The sequence below is a fragment of the Fopius arisanus genome, unplaced genomic scaffold (assembly GCF_000806365.1).
Source record: "Fopius arisanus strain USDA-PBARC FA_bdor unplaced genomic scaffold, ASM80636v1 scaffold00001, whole genome shotgun sequence".
Lineage (NCBI taxonomy): Eukaryota > Metazoa > Arthropoda > Insecta > Hymenoptera > Braconidae > Fopius > Fopius arisanus.
In genome coordinates this window covers 1,052,454-1,053,774 of record NW_011887740.1, presented here as the reverse complement: position 1 = coordinate 1,053,774, position 1,321 = coordinate 1,052,454, and the positions used below count along the sequence as shown (strand labels likewise).

The window sequence follows — 1,321 nt, the reverse complement described above, 5'->3', positions numbered from 1 at the left end:
TGAATTAATGACGAAAGCTACGTATGAAATGGAAATTTTGCTCTGGATCTATTGTAAATTTGCTGCGGAAATGTTTGAAGGAAAAATTGAAAGTTAAATATTCGCAATTCCAAAATTGATCGTATGCAATCGGCCTCGGAGCACTCGAGACAAGTGGTTTCAAGGGGATCCAAGGATATTTCTCTATGCACCTGGAAATTTTCTTGTTTTAAATGATAGCTAATGTAGGTCACGCGGGTTGTGAATGTAAAAAAGAGAAAAATGAAACGATGAAGCCATTGTCGATGGCTCTACGGCTTCATTGACGCAAATGTCCTTGGAGTTTCATCCAATTTTCACGGCTATTTTTAGGTTGCAACGATTTCGGAAGAGAGGTAATTAAGGAAGATGACGAGCTACAGGGAATTACCTAGTGAGCTTTAAAGCACTTTTCCGAGATTCTCCTGGAGGTTTTTACTCCGGAGATGTTTGCAAAATAGTACGAAATTGGGTTGGATAAGAGCAAAGTAAAATCAACTTCTAGTCTTCAATAACTTTGAATCCACTGGGGAGAATTTCATAAACTTCGCCCCATTCTGGAAAATTTTTTCTCCACTTTTAGCTGAGATAAAACTCATTGAATTCGAACCCTCAGCCCCGGAGCTGCTGAATATTAATTCATTTTTTAAGAACTAAGTCATCCTCTTCCATTTTTTTTTCATGGCTCAAACTCTGTCCAACTCATACACTTTATTTATCACTTCATTTATCAAAAATGAATTACGGTTCATCTCATTTTTACCATTAGTTGTCAATGAAAATTCAGCGGGATGGGCTGATTTATTATTCCATTATGAATATTTATAATCATGTTAATCAAATATATTGACTGTAAATCTAATATTTACATCGATTAAAAGATTCTCAATGGTGCGTGTCATGTATGATAATGAATATTGAACTGACAATTGAGAGTCAGCGCATTCAATAATTTGATTTCATTCATATTGAATGTTCATTCTCACGAGTATTCAGACACGAATCAAAAGATAATAGATTAATTCACGAATTTATGATACAATTGTGATATTCTGAGTGGGACAGGAAAATATAACGCTAATTAAGTGAAAACACCATAATGACAATTAAAAAACTGAATGAGAAATTGACTTTCACCCAGAACATTCACCATGCGGCTCACCCGAGACACCAGGATCTTCGCCGAAGACGCTGTATTCGAGGGAACCAATGGGCCCATTTCCTTCGACCCAGTGCACTCCTACGTCGGCACGATCGAAGGTAATTTCCATAAACTAGTGGGGAAACTATTAATTATTGCTTC

The 1,321-nt window shown here is 36.5% G+C and overlaps 2 protein-coding genes across 2 annotated transcripts in view; one reads left to right on the top strand and one right to left on the bottom strand.

Annotated features, from left to right (window-relative positions):
- Nipsnap (protein nipsnap) overlaps window positions 1–1,321 on the bottom strand; it is a 29,519-nt gene that overhangs the window by 9,896 nt on the left and 18,302 nt on the right. The gene's annotated exons all lie outside the window — the stretch shown is intronic.
- Window positions 1–1,321, top strand: part of LOC105267045 (disintegrin and metalloproteinase domain-containing protein 10) — a gene marked incomplete in the record, with an annotated part of 12,748 nt that overhangs the window by 3,163 nt on the left and 8,264 nt on the right. Inside the window, 1 exon segment of the mRNA XM_011305666.1 lies at window positions 1,160–1,278. Coding sequence (XP_011303968.1) covers window positions 1,160–1,278 — 119 coding nt within the window.